The sequence below is a fragment of the Balaenoptera ricei genome, chromosome 7 (assembly GCF_028023285.1).
Source record: "Balaenoptera ricei isolate mBalRic1 chromosome 7, mBalRic1.hap2, whole genome shotgun sequence".
NCBI lineage: Eukaryota > Metazoa > Chordata > Mammalia > Artiodactyla > Balaenopteridae > Balaenoptera > Balaenoptera ricei.
In genome coordinates, this window is record NC_082645.1 from 58,370,806 (window position 1) to 58,388,260 (window position 17,455).

The window sequence follows — 17,455 nt, forward strand, 5'->3', positions numbered from 1 at the left end:
CCTCCTGTTCCTACAATACCAACAATGGACATTTTTTCCCATGTGCCTTTCTTATATTTATACACTAGCCTTTTTCTCTTGTAACTCCATCCATCTCCATAGTGCCTCTCTTTATTGTAAGATGAATATAAAAATCAAGAGATCTTCTAGAGACAATTTAAAAAATTATTTTTATTTACTGTTCTTAAAAAAAAAACAGGGTGTTCTATTTCAGAGAGATTTTAATATAGCTTTTTTTTTAATATAAAAAAAAAAAAGGTAATTCTACAACTTTCACCTTAAAAGGGGACACATGTAAAGCCAGTGTCTCTGGGTTTTTTAAAGGCTGAATTACATAAGTATTTCATACCTGAATTACATGATAGCCCAAAATTTCCAAGTGTCGTTTTTTCATAGCAGATTTTCCTTTTAAATGAGGGATGTTTCTACAAAATGCTCTCGAATCCAAAAATTCCAAAGCAATCCTACATAAGATGAAAATAAATATTTACTTCTGAAATTGAGAAACTGAATAATTATAAGCTTTTCAGGAACAAGGGTGCATCTTTATAAACTAAAAATCGCCAAATGAATAAATGAGTATACTAAGTTATTTTTCTACTTAAATTAGTAATTAAAGACAAGTAGTCCGATTCATTAGAATTAAACCAAATTATAGTAAGTATCTGCATGCTTTCATCTATTTGTTTCTTTGTCCAATACATATTTATTATGCACCTACCATATGTAAGGCACTGTGAGGGATACAAAAATAAAAGGACACACTTTATAGTCTAACAAAGAACATGTGATACATAGTAAGTAACTGTAATGCAGTGTAGGAAGCAGCTATGTGCTATCCGAAAAGTAGAGAGGCATGGGAGGTCCAAAGAAGAAGATACTATTTATTTCCACTGAGGACAACTTGAAGGTTAGTGCTTTAGATATTGCTAGGCTTTGGACAATGAAGGATGGAGATTAAAGCAGAAAGCACAAGAAAAGCAAAGGTATGTGGGTAGCATGCATGAGATACATGAGGAGCAGATTCTACTATAAATAATCCTTGATAGCTGAGTTCATTAAACCGTGCCGAATTTAACACTTAGATAACAAAATCTGAAACTAAGAAAGGTACTTTTCAGCTCCTGGTGGCAGTCTTGATCCAGCTATTTGAGTATTTAATTCCGAGTGTATTTTTGGTAGTTTTCCCAAAGTTGTATTATGGCTTCCATACGGAAGAGGTTTTTTCCTTTTATCCAAGATACACTCAAAATCTATAAGAAAGTACAGGAACCAACAATATGAATTAGGTAAATTCTTATAGGTAAAATTTTAAGATATATTTTAAATATTTATATGTGTATACAAAGACACACACACACACACAAACATGAAGAATGAGGTACCTCCCTAATTATCCAACTTATTTCATTTATTTATTTTGGCCACACCATGCAGCATGCAGGATCTTAGTTCCCCCACCAGGGATTGAACCCATGCCCCCTGCAGTGGAAGCTCGGAGTCTTAACCAATGGACCGCCAGGGAAGTCCCTATCCAACTTATTTTATATATATGATCTAGTCCAAGATCACCTCTCTTTGAAAATCAATGAATAAAAATCAACCAGCAAGTATTACTAAACTATTATTTAGCATGGGGGCTATATTTAACACTGCACTAAGCCAAATCACATTACAGTTTTATTTTAATCCCCTTAAATCTCTTGGTCACAATTGGAGGAAGCTAAACCAACTCATCTGAAAATTAGTAAAGACAAAGATTGAAGCATGTGTCCTGTCTTTCCTGTATGAACTGTACATAGGGTAACTAAACAGTTGACATAGGAAAGTTCTTTTTAGACAAATTCCAACTAATAAATGCAGAATGACAGATGCAGAATATCACTACTTTTCCACCCTTGATGAATAATGCATTTAGACAATAATTTTAATGGCTACTAAAATCAGTAGGTGAAAAGCTGATGGGAAAGCTTCCTAACGGATGAGCTGACAACATATAAACACACTGATGAATCTTAACATAATAAAAAGGGGACAACCAGAATTGTATGTCTTCTGATAAGATGCAATAAGAAGCACATACTGCCTATGAAAAAGCTGGCCAAAAAAATCACCACTGCCACTCCCAAACTAACCTGAATCTAATCAAGCCTCTAGATCTAACTACTGGTTTACAGGAAAAATGGAGGATGCAGGAGCATGTTGAATGACACCACAGGGTTTCAACTGGAAAAGTCCAACAAACAGTAAAATAAAACATATAAAAGATAATTGAGACACTTGAACGTTGACAAGCTGTACAATATTAAGAAATTATTATGAATAGTTGTAGAGGTGAAAATGATGGCACTGTGGTTATATATCCTTTAAGATATACATTCTAAAATGATATATTATCTGTGATTTGCTTGAAAAGGATCAGGTGGGACTCTGGTTAGTGAGTATTAATAATTTTTAATGCTGGATGAGGGTTCATTACACTATTCTATTCTTGAATATGTATGACATTTTTCCATAATAAAAACAATCATAAAAATGTATTTAAACCAAGAAAAATGAAAAAAGAAACAATGAATGAAAAGGAAGAAAGAGTAGGTTTAATTACCTATTCTTTACATATAAGGGAAACTGGGGCACTGAAGCATCTTCAAGTTAATTATCGAACATGAAATATACTTTTCTCATAAAGAAAATGAATTCTGGAGCTAGAATGCCTAGGTCATCCTGGCTTTGCCATCTGCCAGCTACATAACCTTGGGCAAACAACAATGTCTCTGGGCCTCAGTTTCCTTATCTATAAAATAGAATAATTTGCAAAACTTATAGGGATATAATAAGTTTATTATATATAAAACACATAATAATATCTAACACATAATTAATATGTAACATAATAATATGTAAGTGTGTCAATTACTGTTGTTGTTATATGAAATTACAGCATTGTTTGAAAGATGCACATACCAGCAAAAAACCTTAATAAATCACAGCATAGTCATTCAATGAAATATTATGCAGTCACTAAAATAATGTATAATTATATTTCTTGGCATAGAAAAATATTCACAACATATAAACAAAGTTACAAACACTATAAAATAAGCCATTTTGGTTTTTAAAAAAGTCAGAACTTTTTAAAATACATATTGCTTGCACACATGAACATGTATTGCTTGTAAAATTAGAAAGGAAACAACAAATGTCATTAAAAATGAAAAAAAAAGTCAGAAGGAGAAACATAGACACCAAAAGTAAAGAGTGTTTGTATCATGGGTGATTTTCCTCTTTTTGTTATCTGTCCTTTCTGGTTTTTCTATAAGCATGTATTATGTATCATATAAATGAGTGTTTTCTTCCAACCCTTAGTTCTTAATCATACTACTGTATTGTCTTAATTATACCATATCCTTATATACAAATATTACCAATTAAATCTTATTTTTAATGATCTATATATATTTTCACATAAAAATAAGCCTCTTGACAACATGAGGTACAAATATGAGTTGGCAATACAATGGGCTTGGGATATAATAATCTTAGTTCCCCGACCAGGGATTGAACCCGTACCCCCTTCAGTGGAAGTGCAGAGTCCTAACCACTGGATCACCAGGGAATTTCCTGAAAATTTCCAAGATAATGAAAAAATTCAAAAAAAAGTTTTAAAATTCCAATTGATAAGATGATTATGTTTAGTTTGGCTTTCTGAAAGTAGCTAATAACCTACCAAAGACTTACCTATTGTGTAGTAATAAGGTGTAAGAACAGAGGCTTTTACAAAACTGATTCCTCCTAGTACCTCTGCTAACATTTTATAAATCTGCTGTTGTGCTCCATTCATACTGCCAAAATCTTCAGGAAAATAAAAATAATTAGTTCACTTAAAATAATCAGCTTTTGAATGAAAATCATCCCATATCTACAAACTGAAAAATAGATTAATATTTCCAACAAGAGCTTCCATGTATTGTAATACCACTTGCAATAACACTAAATTCAGCACAAGTTCTTTGGCTCTCTACCAAAAGAGGTTTAGTGTCCTAAATATTAAGAAATTCTTACAACACAAATTTCATCTACAAAATGGTTCCATTAAACAAGTTATGGCACTCTTGGGAACTCTGGTGTCATGGTTAGGTTTAACAATAAAAACAGTGCACTACCTAATAATGTACTTTAGAATTAAGCTTTACTTTCTGACCCAAACAAAACTCAAACCTTTTTTATACTGCTGTTGACAGAAGCGGTCATGAAACCATGGAATCTGATATTCAGGACATTCCAAGCAGACTGCTCTATTTAATTCCATAAGACGAAATTGGACCTTCATATTTAGAGATGAACATAAAACTGAAATTTAAAAAATACATTAATAGACTTTGATAGCTTGAACTTAGCAAAGACGATTCATTTTTCACATTCATTTATCCCCATAATGGTTGTAACTTTTATTCTCGTATATGTACAAAATACGTATGTATTCTCATACGTACAAAATCATTTCATTTGCATACACATACTTTATATTTTTTAATTATTACATTCAGTGGGATTATTAGAACAAACACCGATGTTTTTCACTAATTATGAATATTAAAACTACATTTTAGGGGCTCCTCTGGTGGCACAGTGGTTAAGAATCCGCCTGCCAATGAAGGGGACACGGGTTCGAGCCCTGGTCCGGGAAGATCCCACATGCCGCAGAGCAACTAAGTCCATGCGCCACAACTACTGAGCCTGCGCTCTAGAGCCCACAAACCACAACTACTGAGCCCACGTGCCACAACTACTGAAGCCCGCGTGCCTAAAGCCCGTGCTCCGCAACAAGAGAAGCCACTGCAATGAGAAGCCCGCGCACCGCAACAAACAGTAGCCCTGCTCATCACAACTACAGAAAGCCACGCACAGCAACAAAGAACCAAAGCAGTCAAAAAAAATTAAATAAAATAAAAACAAAAAAACACTACATTTAAAAAAATACTACTAAAGAATATTCATTGACCTAATATTCCACATTTAGCAATCTATCCTAAGGAAACAAAGATGAGGGCAATGACTCATGTATAATAATCATTATTTATAGTAATGAAGAATTGGAAACAACCTACATGCTAACAAATTTTATTACTTCCTTATAATGGCAGATTCTATAGACTAAAAAATCATGACATCAAAAAATATTTAATGGCATGGAAAATTGTTCAAAATATAGTTCAATGACAAAAGCAACAGACAAAAGTGAACATACGTATAATTCAAATTTTGTTTTAAAATATATATAGGTATATAAACATACACATAAGGGCAGGAGACAGAAAAGAAATACTCCAAAACATTAAAAGTGGTAGTTTCACTTGGTGGTAAGATTATAAATAATCTTTTATTTTCTATTTTATACTGTCCTATAAATTTTCTACAATAATCAGGAAATACTTTTATAAACAGAAAAAAAACCCCAGTATTAACATTTAAATGCTTTAGTATGTAGGTAGAGCTGAAACTTGGATATAAAATACAAGTGATAATTTATTAAATTAAAAAATATATACATACGTTCAAGTTGAGAATCTAATTTGGCTAAGAATCTTATGTTAAAAATTGCCTTCAGTAGATCTTCTGAAAAATATTCACGTGTGGCCAAAGAGTAACCAAGAAACACTAACATAAGAGGATCCAATATACCTAGAACAAAATTAAGATTAAAAAAAAATTAAAATGTACAGCTGCTTCACATATACGTAATATATACTTTATTCAGGTAAAACCAGGTTTTAAAAAAATAATACAAACACAACCTTGACAAAATTAATCTATACCATCACAAGTCCGGATAGTGGTAAAGTGGTTACCTTCGGGTGGGTGAAGAATGGGAAAGAGGGCCGGGGAGAAGGGTACTATGCTAATATTCTATTTCTTGATCTGGGTAATGATTCCTTGGCTGATTCAATTTGTATAAATTCACATTCTATATATATACTAAGGATATGTACACATTTCCGTGTTATTATTATACTTCTATTAAAAGTCTTTAAAATTGCCTTGAAAAGAGAAAGATTGAAAACAAAGGGTCAGTAGAGTATGTAAAAATTAGTGATCCCAGTCTCTATATACTGATAATATTGCTCAGAATGTGTGCAGAATCTTTCTAAGCACTGTACAAATATTAACTCATTTAAACTTCACTTCAGTGTAAAGTAGGAATGATTATTATCTCCGTTTTATAAACTGAGTGTACTGAAGCACACAGAAGTTTAATGACTTGCCCCAAGTCACATGGTTAGCAAGTGGAGGGTGAGATTTAACTTGGAGAGTCCAGCTCCGGAGTCTGAACCACGGTCTTGTGCTGCTCTCTAGGGCTCTCAGACCCCCAGGCGGTAGACATATATGAAGCTCAGGTCTCACCCAGTACCTCCTCCCTTACCTGTCAGCCAGCAACACAGTACGTGTCCCAGAGTATAAGGCTCGAGGTTATTTACCGGATTTGCTTCATCCAAGAGATATTTCTTTTCTTTTTTTTTTTTTTTCTTAATTTTTATTGAAGTATAGTTGATTTACAATGTTGTGTTAGTTTCTGGTATACAGCAAAGTGATTCAGTTATACATATATATATTCTCTTTTTCATACTCCTTTCTATTATGGTTTATTACAGGACATTGAATATAGTTCCTTGTGGTATACAGTAGGAACTTGTTTATCTACTTTATATATAGTATCAATAGTTTGTATCTGCTAATCCTAAACTCCTAATTTATCCCTCCCCCACCCCCTTTCCCCTTTGGTAACCATAAGTTTGTTTTCTATATCGTGAGTCTGTTTCCGTTTTGTCAATAAGTTCATTTGTATCATATTTTAGATTCCACATATAAGTGATATCATATGGTATTTGTCTTTCTCTCCCAAGAGACATTTCTGATGAGAGGGAAGGGGTCCTCTAAAATGTACCATTAGCAGCAATGTTCTTACAAAGGACAAAAAAAGATGTTAAATCTTTTCAATGTTTTGCTGAGTTTATTTAATAAAGCAATATCAAGTCACAAACAAGGTTAATAGCGATGATCTCCACCAGCAAAACTGATCTGCCAAAACTAATGTTTATTCAAAATAAAGAAAAGTATTATTCCATTAGAATTTTGCTTATACAGGTCTCCAAGAGTTTTCCAAACATTTTCCCAGTAAGTCTTAAAAAAAAATCAAAGCTGTACTTCTCAAACTCTCATCTCTTGTATCCTTTATTTGAAGAAAAAAAAAAAAAGAATGTATTTTCATTTCCTTCTGATTGTTGACACACAACTGAGCAACCAGGAGAGCACATTCAAAGTCTCATCTTTCAGTTTCAAGTCTCATCTTTCTATATATAGTTGTATTACTAAAAGGGGGTATATATGAATGCCACACATGTATACACCCATAAATGAATAAACACATACATATCAGTCCCATTTTGTCTATTAGAGACACACAAAAATAGACATGGTTAGACACTCTCTAGCATAGAGACCCCACAAAAATGTAGCAAAGTCCATGAGCATCATACTGACATAATTAATATATTTATACTGGTCTCACACAGCCTAACTAGAGGTCTACAAGCCTAGAGAAACATACCCTAATATAGAGCCTAACACCTTATGCTGGACGTGGAAGTTCCCAGTTAAGTATTTGTTGCTTGGATGACAGAATAGGAATTTCTTACTCTCCAGGCACAGCAAAAAGCTCTGCAGAAGCTGGTCTCTGGCTGTCTCTCCAACCTCTTCTCCTACCAACTCAGTCTCCCGCATTCCACTCCTGCCACACTGAATCTGCTGCTCCCGAAAGAAACCAAGCATGTTCTCACCTCAGGGCCTTTTGCACTTGCTTTTCTTTACCCTGGGATTCTCCTCCCCACCTATGGACATGAGTCACCCTCTCTTTTTTTTTTTTATTTTCACATCTTTACCAGAGTATAATTGCTTTACAATGTTGTGTTAGTTTCTGCTGTACAACAAAGTGAATCAACCATATGTATACATGTATCCCCATATCCCCTCCCTCTTGAGCTTCCCTCCCTCCCTCCCTATCCCACCCCTCTAGGTCATCACAAAGCACCAAGCTGATTGCCCTGCGTGATGCAGCAGCTTCCCACTAGCTATCTATTTTACATTTGGTAGTGTATATATGTCAATGCTACTCTCTCACTATGTCCTAGCCTCCCCTAACCCCCCGTGCCCTCCAGTCCGTTCTCTACATCTGTGTCTTTATTCCTGCCCTGCCACTAGGTTCATCAGTACCACTTTTTAAAATTCCATATATATGCATTAGCGTACGGTATTTGTTTTTCTCTTTCTGACTTACTTCACTCTGTATGACAGACTCTAGGTCCATCCACCTCACTACAGATAACTCAATTTCGTTCCTTTTTATGGCTGAGTAATATTCCATTGTATATATGTGTCACATCTTCTTTATCCGTTCATCTGTCGATGGACATTTAGGTTGCTTCCATGTCCTGGCTGTTGTAAATAGTGCTGCAATGAACATTGGGGTACATGTCTCTTTTTGAATTATGGTTTTCTCAGGGTATATGCCCAGTAGTGGGACTCCTGGTTCAAATGGTAGTTCTATGTTTAGTTTTTCAAGGAACCTCCATAGTGTTCTCCATAGTGGCGATACCAATTTACACTCCCACCAATAGTGCAGGAGGGTTTCCTTTTCTCCACACCCTCTCTGGCATTTATTGTTTCTAGATTTTTTGATGATGATCATTTAGATTTTTTGAGACATCATCCTGACCGGTGTCTCACTTCATTCAATCCACGGTCAATGACATCTCCTCGCTCCATCCGGCCCACCTCACTATCCTCCATCCTACACACCCACCCTGCTCTAGTGGTCTTAAATACTTATCACCATTTCACCTTATGTATTTGTTTATTGTCTATGGCAGTTTCACCCCATCAGAAAGTAAAATCAACAATGGTAGAGTCCACCTGTTTTTATTCTCTCCTATATCTCCAGTGACTAAAGACTGCCTGACAATAAGTACTTGGTGAATGTTGACTGAAAAAGCAGTAACTACGGAGCCAGACATCTCACTTCTAAAATACACTATATTGACAAGTAAGACATGTGGGTCTGAGAAGAGAAGCAGCATAAAACCTTTTTCTTTAAGGCCAAACAGAAAGAAATACAATTCAGAACCAAAATAAAGAATGAAAAGAAAAAAATAATTTCCTGCCTCTGCTACCCTCACGTACTGCTTCTGCTAAGGCCAACAGTAGGAAGGAATATTTCTACTCCACTTTTTTCTGGTACTGAAACACTATTTAGACTTTTTAAAGAGACACATAATAATCAGCACCAGAGCAGCAACCTTTCTGACAATTAATAAACATCTACATAGGACCTTAAGAAATATTTATTTTCTATTTAAAAAGAGAACAAACTTTTAAAATTGACAACAATCAAATGTGATATGTCTCCAGAAATGATACAAATATCAGGTATATAGCACCACATAAAGGCATTTTTTGCTGAAAATGTTTAATCTGAATCTAATCAAGCATCTGTAACTAACTTCCAGTTTACTAGGAGCACAGGAGATGGAGGAGCAAGTTAAAAGAAAGCACTCAGACAAATGCAGAATGTGGCACAACCCACAATGGCCAATCTCTACTGCAAAAAACAAATATCAAGAAAAAAAAAGATTAGGAGAAAGTGACATAACAACTCAACATTGGTTTCTTTAAAAAAATTATCAAAGAAAATTTGGTGACAATTGGGAAATTTTTATTATGGACTGAGTAGGTAGAAGGTGGTACTTGTTCACTTTCCTAAGTGTGATACTGGTATTGTGCTTACATAGAAGAATGTCCTTATAACCTGAAGTATTTAGGGCTGACACTTCAAGTGGTTCATCATACACACACACACACACACACACACACAGCAAATGTGGCAAAATGTTAATCATTATTCAAAAGCTACATTGTGGGTATACAGTATACAGATGTTTGTTACATTGTTCTTTCAATTTTACTGTATATTTGAAAACTTAGGGACATTCCTGGTGGCACAGTGGTTAAGAATCGCCCGACAGTGCAGGGGACACGGGTTCAAGCCCTGGTCCGGGAAGATCCCACATGCCACGGAGCAACTAAGCCCGTGCACAACTACTGAGCCTGCGCTCTAGAGCCCGTGAGCCACAACTACTGAGCCCACATGCTGCAACTACTAAAGCCCCCGCACCTAGAGCCCGTGCTCCGCAACAAGAGAAGCCACCACAATGAGAAGCCCGCACACCACAACTAAGAGCAGCCCCCGCTCGCCACAACTAGAGAAAGCCCGTGTGGAGCAACGAAGACCCAATGCAGCCAAAAATAAATAAATAACTAAATGTCCCTTAAAAAAAAAAAATTAAGCATATGACGACTTCATGGAAGTGCACAACACAGCCAAAAATAAATAAATAAAAAATAAATTTATTTAAAAAAAAGAAAACTTAGATAACAAAAAATCTTTCTCTTAAGTCAATGCAGAGCAAAAAACAAACAACAAAAAACAAAAACCAGAGAATATTCTAGACCATAAGATACCAAAGAGATAACCTAACGGAATGAGTGAACCTTGATTGAATCCTGGGTCCAAAATAACCACTCTAAATAAGGTACTTTGAGAATGTGAGAGATTTAAAAATGGATTGTGTATTAGGTATTAGGGGACTATTAATATTCTTAGGTGTGATAACAGTATTGTGGTGATTTAGGAGATCATTATTCTTAGGAGGTGTATGCCTAAGCAATTAGGGGTAAAGAGTCACAGTGCCTACAACTTACTTTGAAATGGCTTAGAAAAAAAAAACAAGAGAGCAAGAGAAACAAACAGTAAAGCAAATATGATAAAATGTGAACCACTGAATCTACCCAGTGAGTTTATAGGTGCTACTTGTTCAATTCTTTCACTTTTTAATGTAAGTTTGACATTTTTCATAATAAAAAAGTTTAAAAAATGGATCCAAAATATTTTTTTAAGGTATAAAACTCATGGCTATTATCACTACCCTTTAAAAAAGGAATATGTCTTAGAGTAGCAGCAACAGTATCCTCCAACCTCCTCATCAATGTAGTACCAAACGATATACCTACTTAAGTAAGAATTAAGGCGTTGAAGGCAAGTTCCGAAAAATTCATCCCTTTGAGGTGGATCATAGTTCAGGGCGCTGAACGGAAGAATAATAGCAAGGATTGCAAAAGGATGAATCTGTAAAAATAGAACAAAAAAGTTATTGCTTCAACTTCAGCAAAACAAAACAAAATTTAGCCTAATTATTATCTTAAGCAGAAGTCTTTATCTAACATGCCTATAGTTAAATGAACGTGCCCACAGTTAAATGACACATGTATCATTCTGTTTATTAAGTTTTCTACCTTGTTATAATTTATTTAATTCCACCACTAATTTCTAGTAACTCTAAATATTAATGCAGAAAAAATAAATCAGATAAGCTACAGATTGATTTTGTTCGGTGTAAAATCCTGTTCCAGAATTCCTTAGTCATTAAAATGACGAGAAAATACTGTCACTAATTTCCATGATACCAGCACATTTTATAGACTCATAATATAATATAATTAAGGAAGTTTCTTAGTTTATAATAATAATCATAATTCATTTTTCTTTCTTTCTTTCTTTTTCTTTTTTATTCATTCATCCAATACTTAATAACTGGCAGGCACTATAGACTTTTATTTTCACTTATTAGAAATAATGTCTTCTAAGTAAAAGCCATATCCTGATCTATATAATAGATTTTGTAAGTGATTGTCTTCTCACATAATCCAAAAAGCAGCATTTTACGAGTTCCAGAAATAAATGTGTAAGACACACTGACAATTCAAGAATATTGAAGTCAGTGGAGATCTTATAATTTTCTCAGTTTTCACGCTTACCTCACTCTTTTGAATAGTTTTTAAATAGTAAAAGTAACTATCACAGGATTATAGAAAACAAGAAAAAGAAAACAAAAATCATTCATCTTCTTTATCCTTATACAACTATTATTATTTTAAGAATTTCCTTCTAGTCAATGAGTTTTGACTGCTGATCTTAACAATATTTGTAATAAACCAAAAGATGACAGCTGATCTCCCCAAATCTGCACTGCTGGAGGAACGGGTTTTAAGGGGAGGAACGACAAACTGCTGAACCAGAAACTAGAGCTTAATTTTTTTTTTTTGGCCACGCCCCACGGCTTATGGGATCTTAGTTCCCTGACCAGGGATTGAACCCAGGCCCTCAGCAGTGAAAGTGCAGAGTCCTAACCACTGGACCACCAGGGAATTCCCACTAGAGCTTAATTTTTAAACTTCAAATTCCAATCAAGTTCTCAAAGTACTTATGATAAACATTTATGCTTCTAGAAGTTGACAACTATATAAAACTAATGTGTAACAAACATTTCAATTTCACCTTTTCAATCTGCTGAAGGACCACTGAGGCTATCCTATCAAGTAGCGAAGTACTGAGGTAGTTAGTTCTAGAAATAAAAGATGCAATCCCTGCAACATTTATGTAATTAATTTCATCCATCAAACGCTGTAAGGTAACAACAGTTTCTTCAAGAAGTGAATCAGCAAACCAGTCTCCTTTTAAAGATTTAACTTCTTCCCATAACAGATTCAAACTGCTGCATTTTTGTAGTCTCTGACGACCGTAGTGATCTAATTTTTGAAGTAGTTTCAACTGTTTCCCAGGAATATTATTCCGATACATGTGATCATACTGAATACATCTTAAAACAGATGTGGCAAAACTATTCAGGTCATTTAGGTCACACTGTGGTAAAACTGCTTCAATTTGAGATATCCTCGCTTCGTCTAAGTGAGGAGAAGGAAGCATCGAAAGAGCACAAACCAGGAGGGAAATCTCACTAGGTATGACACTGACTTTCAAATAACTATAAAGAAAGAGGGAAAAATGAAAAGAACAAAATTAATACATCAGCAAAAAACCCGATACACATATAAGTATTAAAATATGAATATATAATTATTATTACAATTAATAGGTGTGATAGGCTTAAAATATAAGTTAATTTAATAAGGGTTGGGTAAATTCAAAGATGACAGCTTCTTAAAGGATTACTAAGGGAAGCCTTAAGATGTTCTAAAGCACAGCCCCAGTTTTTTATGCAAAAATAAAACCACAGTCCCTGACAAACAAAATGTCAGTGTCAGAACAATGTCTGCAGTGCTGCAGTTGGAGATGGAACTTGGACTGAATTTCTGATGTGACCTGTCAGGAGCTGGTATGACCTAGAACAGGCAAAGAGTGACCACTCAGTAATAGTGATTCCCTTCTTTCTTCTGCTACATAAGAAGCCCAACTTTAAAAAAACAAAACCAGGATAACAGCGCATACAATTGACCCCATTCTCTACTCCTCCTTTCCCAAATCCCTCTGGTAAAAGCCCTACCACCAGGACAGCAGTTGTTAAAACACAAATTAAAAACTGGGAGCTTTTAAAGAATCTTTAGGGTTAGAAGTGTTGGAAGAGATAATCAAATATAAATTAAAACAAAACTGAGTTACTTTTAAAAATATTAAGTTAGCATACTAAAATAATGATAATGTTCAATGCTAGCAGGGGTGCATTGATACAGGCTTTCTCATTCACTAACAGTAAACTTAAAAAGTTGGTGCAAACTTTCTGGAAAGTAATTTAGTAGTATAGCTTGAGAACTTTAAAAGTAATTATATCATTTGACATGATCAATCTCTGTCTAGTAAACTAGCCTAAGAAAATAATCTAAAATGCAGGCAAAGATTTATGTTAGGTTATTCATCATATTTTTTATGTGGCTAAAATTTGAAAACAGTCTACATACCCAATGAGGGGGAATAGTTAAGAGAATTATGGTACAATCATATGATGGGTAATATCCAATCACTAAAAACATTTACACATAGTTTTAAATGATGTAGGAAAATGCTGTTAAGGTTAAGTGCGGGGGTTGGAGAAGGAAGAATACAAAGCTGCACGTTCATGACTCTCAACTATGGAAAAAGAAAGCATATAGATATAGATACAGATATAAAATGTAAGTATATACCACGAGGAAATAAACCCAACTGTTGACCGTAGATGAAAGGGCTTACAAATGATTTTTATTTTCTTCTTTATACTTTTTTTTGTTTTCAAAATGATTTTTTTTTCACATCAAATGGGTCACATGTTGACATCATAACAGGTTTGAGGGAGGCACATCTCACGCAACAGTGTGAACGCCCAATCATCATGCTTATGAAGTACAAAAGGATCTCAAAATGATTTTCATATAATATTTGGCCCATTGCCTGACACAAAGTAGGTACTCAACAAGTACTAAATGACTATTTTATTCTTATAACCACAAAAAATTAATATACTATTTTATATAAAGAAAAGAAAGTCCCCAAGAGCTACATCTGTTTGCAGAATTGACCCAAGGGATAGGAACTCTCAGTATTTGCCAATCTTGTGATACTTGTCTGAAGATAAACCCCCAACAGACACAAACTTGCCAACCTCCATTGATGTTTTTCCTTATGGTGGTTCCTCAAATTCCAAAACTTACATATGCAATTGTGTTTATAATACTACCAAAAATCCACCAGCAGGGCTAAAATTAGAAAATAAAAAAATACCAAGTGTTGGTGAGGATATGGAGTAACAGGAATGCTCACATTTTGCTAGTGGTAGTATAAACTGGCACAGCCACTTTAGAAAACTATTTAGAGTTCCCTGGTGGACTAGTGGTTAGGATTCCGGGCTTTCACTACCATGGCCCGGGTTCAACCCCTAGTCGGAGAACTGTTAAAAAAAGAAAAGAAAAAAAAATAGAAAACTGTTTAGCAGGATCTACTGAAGATGAACATATGTATAACCTACAAACCAACAATCATACTCCTTGGTAAATATCCACAGAAATGCACACACATGTTCACTAAGAGATACATGTGAGGATACGTATCATAACAAGAATATTTATAATAGCCAAAAAGTGGGAAATAAACATCTGTCAACATTAGAACAGACTAAAAAAAAAATTGTTACATTCTTACTAGAGTATACAGCAAAAACATGGGTAAACCTCATAAATCCACCTGCCAATGCAGGGGACACGGGTTCAATCCCTGGTCCAGGAAGATCCCACATGCCACGGAGCAACTAAGCCGATGCGCCACAACTACTGAGCCTGTGCTCTAGAGCCCGTGAGCCACAACTACTGAGCCTGCATGCCACAACTACTGAAGCCCGCGCACCTAGAGCCTGTGCTCTGCAACAAAAGAAGCCACGGCAATGAGAAGCCCCCACTTACTGCAACTAGAGAAAGCCCGCGCGCATCAATGAAGTTCCAACGCAGTCAAAACTAACCAAATAAATAAATAGTAATTTTTTTTTAAAAAAAACTTCTGCTTTAAAAAAAAAAAGAATTACTAAACTTCAACACTGTCATATTTGCTTCAAGTTTTTTAATAAAGTAAATTAAAACATTACAGGTAAAGTGAAATCACCTGTGATGTTCCCACTCCTATGTTATTTTTCTGTTAGCATACCTGTAGGCAAACAGTATTGTGTAATTTAATCTTTTAAAAAAGATCATGCTGACCAAATAAATAATGTTGCTGGGCCAGTTTATGATATCTAATTTAGAACATAAAATTCTTAATAGAGGCTTTGTGGAAGTTGATGTTAAATATGGAAAGGGTGAAGACACAATAATCCTGTATTTAATCACCTTGATAAGAAGAAAGTTATTTAAGAAAACAGTGAATCTTCTTATAACATATCTAACATGCAAAATTATCATCTGATAAAGTGCTACCTCTTATTCTTCAGTTCAAATCTTAACCATAATGGATATCACCTTATTATAGTAAAAATCATTTTCAATTATATGCCACTCTTTTGATTACAGCATAGAGTCCCATGCCTGGTCTTTCAAAAATCACAGTAAGAAATCAAACTAGTATGGAAAAATGGATGGGAAAAAGGTTAATCTGCTTTTAATTTCATTCATTATTCTGATCCTTAAAATAAAAATTTTTAATGGAAAACTCCATTTTAGCATAATGCAAAGTCAATGGAAAACTGAATAACTTCTTAGTTGAAATATGAATGCTATATCCATAGAAATGCAGAAATTTTTAAATTATAAAGGGAAAATCTGTATGAAAACAGTTTTTCACTAACATTACCCCCACATATTTTATTTTTAAAGTTTCAAATTTAAAATTTTAATATGCTTTAAAACAGGCAACTAAGCAGACTAAAGGCCCCCAAATGTGAGCACTCCCAAATGGAGTTTTGCCTTCTTCAGCAGCTCCAATCTTTTCATTGTTATTCCATTCCAGCAGGAAAGGAGAATGGCTTGGCTTTGTGTATTCACGTCCTAGGGAACTCATCACCCTACCGACCTCATTTCCATTTCAAAATATATCAAGCACAAGCACTGGCAAAATGGGCATGGCGGGGAGATGAGTGTCTTTAACATTTTTAATAACCTACCCATTTCTGCTTTCAAAACTTCCAACAACTCTATACATCATTAAAGAAAACAAACAGTGAAATAAAGAAATAAAAAAAAACAACAGTGAAAGACTTAAACACATCTATTTTAATCTTACCTAAGCAGCAATTCTCTGAGTTTCACAAAAAGCTCTTTACTTTGAAAATGTAGCAAAATCGATGCTTGAGTTATCCTCAATAACTCTACTGGTTTATAGTTATCCAAATGTTTATGCAGAATTGAAGCAATTCTAAAAAGAATGATAAAACATGTATTATAAGCAGTTCATTCATGTACTTTTATTAAACTTTTACTGAGGAGCTGTCTCATGCCAGACATGCTCTGCGCTGGAGAAACAGCAATGAATGACACAAGGTTTTCTGTTCTTGAAGAACTGTCTCAGGATGATGACAGAAATGTAAAACTGATTTAATTTTCTTCCTTAAATCCACTGGTCCTCTAATGGAGATGCTTAAAAGCAATGGGAAATGCGAAGAGACAATAAGTTGGAAGAATTAGGGCAGAAGGAATATCTTCTAAAGGAATATATTATATTATGATAATGAAAAGATAAGTATACACAATCTGAACCACGTATTTTTGTTTCTTCTTAAATCTCAAGTTAACAAAAAAGGCAATATATGGCAGTATGATTTCAAGGTAACAACTGTAGTGTGAAACAATTCAGGTTCATATAGATGTTAACTGTTCTGCAAAAACTGTCCTTTTAAAAAGTCAGTTCTGCTCTATGCTCTCCACTTTCCTAGATGATATCCTCTGCTTGAGAATGACAACAGCAGCAAATGAAATGAAATATGCTGTAAACTATTTAAAAATCTCTATTTTGAAAAATAAATTATTTAGAAAATAAACAATGACTTAAATGTTAATTCCTTATTTCTTCAAAACCAAGATTACAGGAAAAAAA

The 17,455-nt window shown here is 34.4% G+C and overlaps 1 protein-coding gene and 1 non-coding gene across 6 annotated transcripts in view; both read right to left on the reverse strand.

Annotated features, from left to right (window-relative positions):
- Nucleotides 1-17,455, reverse strand: part of FASTKD1 (FAST kinase domains 1) — a 31,447-nt gene that overhangs the window by 1,084 nt on the left and 12,908 nt on the right. For all 5 annotated transcript variants that reach the window (XM_059928049.1, XM_059928048.1, XM_059928052.1 and 2 more), the window contains 8 exons: nt 16,646-16,777; nt 12,446-12,932; nt 11,122-11,236; nt 5,554-5,682; nt 4,219-4,350; nt 3,739-3,852; nt 1,115-1,253; nt 350-464 (listed from right to left, as the gene is read on the reverse strand). In XM_059928049.1, the coding sequence (XP_059784032.1) occupies nt 350-464; nt 1,115-1,253; nt 3,739-3,852; nt 4,219-4,350; nt 5,554-5,682; nt 11,122-11,236; nt 12,446-12,932; nt 16,646-16,777 (1,363 nt within the window). The remainder of the gene's footprint in view (nt 1-349; nt 465-1,114; nt 1,254-3,738; nt 3,853-4,218; nt 4,351-5,553; nt 5,683-11,121; nt 11,237-12,445; nt 12,933-16,645; nt 16,778-17,455) is intronic.
- Nucleotides 14,194-14,296, reverse strand: LOC132369412 (small nucleolar RNA U13). Its single transcript, XR_009504389.1, has one exon. It is a non-coding gene; the product is annotated as a small nucleolar RNA U13 (small nucleolar RNA).